The sequence below is a fragment of the Pteropus vampyrus genome, unplaced genomic scaffold (genome assembly GCF_000151845.1).
Source record: "Pteropus vampyrus isolate Shadow unplaced genomic scaffold, Pvam_2.0 Scaffold222, whole genome shotgun sequence".
NCBI lineage: Eukaryota > Metazoa > Chordata > Mammalia > Chiroptera > Pteropodidae > Pteropus > Pteropus vampyrus.
The window spans coordinates 1,157,748-1,159,428 of NW_011889003.1; the positions used below are offsets into that span (position 1 = coordinate 1,157,748).

The 1,681-nt window shown below is 33.8% G+C and overlaps 1 protein-coding gene across 1 annotated transcript in view; it reads left to right on the forward strand.

The window, feature by feature from the left end:
* The window catches only part of ATP6V1C1 (ATPase H+ transporting V1 subunit C1), a 39,477-nt gene extending 38,878 nt beyond the window's left edge, over positions 1–599 (forward strand). The window contains exon 14 of the mRNA XM_023538413.1: positions 1–599. This exon is cut by the window's left edge and continues 1 nt beyond it. Coding sequence (XP_023394181.1) covers positions 1–75 — 75 coding nt within the window. The 3' untranslated portion in view covers positions 76–599.
* Positions 600–1,681: the final 1,082 nt, after the last annotated feature.

A 1,681-nucleotide genomic window follows, 5' to 3' on the forward strand; every position in this document is an offset into this window, starting at 1 on the left:
TTAAACCTGAGTCAACAGGAATACTACCCGTATGTGTACTACAAGATTGATTGCAACTTGCTGGAATTCAAGTAAAAATGAGCTCCTCCCAGACAATCCTGTCCTTGTGTTGGTATATGCTAACAAATAGGCTACAGTATGACAGTACTTTTAATTCTCTATTATCCTTTGCTTGCTTCTCACCCCTTTTCCTAGGTGAATTCTCCCATTGTGGTCCATTTCTAAACTTTTTGTTTTTAAAGGAAAATCTGTGTCTTATTTCTTTTTATTGATCAGGTCTGTAAATGTGTACTAAAAAAATCAGAGTCTATTTATAAACAATAGTTTATTTAAAGAGGTCTTTCCTCATCGATATTGTGGTATGCATAATTCTTTTTGTTACTATTGTGCACAAAAGCCTTGTTTACAAGGGAATGGTGTAAACATTTATACCATTTTGGTCACTGTATTTAGTAGACATAACTGTTTAATAGTTACTGAATCGTGATGTAAAGAAATGTGACAATATTCAGGTATGTCTTTTCTGAATGTTTCAAATTACAATCTATGAGCACTGTTGACTCCCACAGGAGAGAATAAAATTACCTGTGCAAAGACGAGTTGTGGTGTGTGTAACTTCAGAAGATTACAGCTCGAGAGTTTAAAAAGTGGTATTGTAGCTAACTTGCTATGTTACTTCCAGGGTTTTGTCACATACTGGGGTGTGACCATTTGGGTCAGAGCACAAATGTGAAGATTACTTTTCAACATGTGATGAGAGTATTTACATTTGGACACTAAACTTTTCGTTTTCATAATTAGGAAGTAGGACCAATTTTGAATAAAGTATAGCAAAACTATGCAGCTTTTAGTCTTGTTTTGTCTAAATCTTTATTTTACATGTTTTTTTTTTAAGATCTATAATTATAAAAACCTTCATTTTGACATTTATGCCGTTAGAGGCATTTCTAGCTTAAAAATCTCTGAAGTGAATGACTTAGTTTAGCATCCTGCAAGAGCTTTTAAAAGAAGCAGTGCTACCCTTTCTATGCACTAACAGGCTTGTAAATGGGAGAAAAGTTTACATTTTATTTTAAGGTCATTTAAAAAATATTCTTTTTTCTCTAGAAAATTAGTCTCCAAGATTCTTTTTATTTCAGAAATTTATACTGAAGTTAAAGTAATTAACTTCAAGCAAATATAGACTTCTACAAAGAAAAACATGAAGGATGATGCCCGTCCCTGCCCCCCAGCCCAGTTGCTTCTTCCCGAGGAAGTTTATGTATTCTTCCAAACCTGTTTCTATAACTCTATATCTCCTCTGCCCACACACACACAGAGTTTATTTTTAAATAAACATAAGATTATACTGCACATATGCTGTCACTTCCTTTTTTGCTTACTAGTATATCCAAGCTACCTTACGTAGTAGAATGTCTAGAGCTACCTCATTCTTTTAACCAGCTTCATGGTTCTGTCATGTGTTTGTGCCAAATTATAGTTGACTAGATGGATATTCAGGTTTTTAGTTTTGCTCTTGCAAACACTGCTTTAGTAAACATCCTTGCATAAATATCTTTGTTTCTTTATATTCGTATTTCTGTAGGAGAGATCCTGGAAGTGAGATTCATAGGTCACAGGGTGTGTATGTTTGAAATTTTGACACATACTGCCAAGTTTTCCATCAATTCAGGACATATTT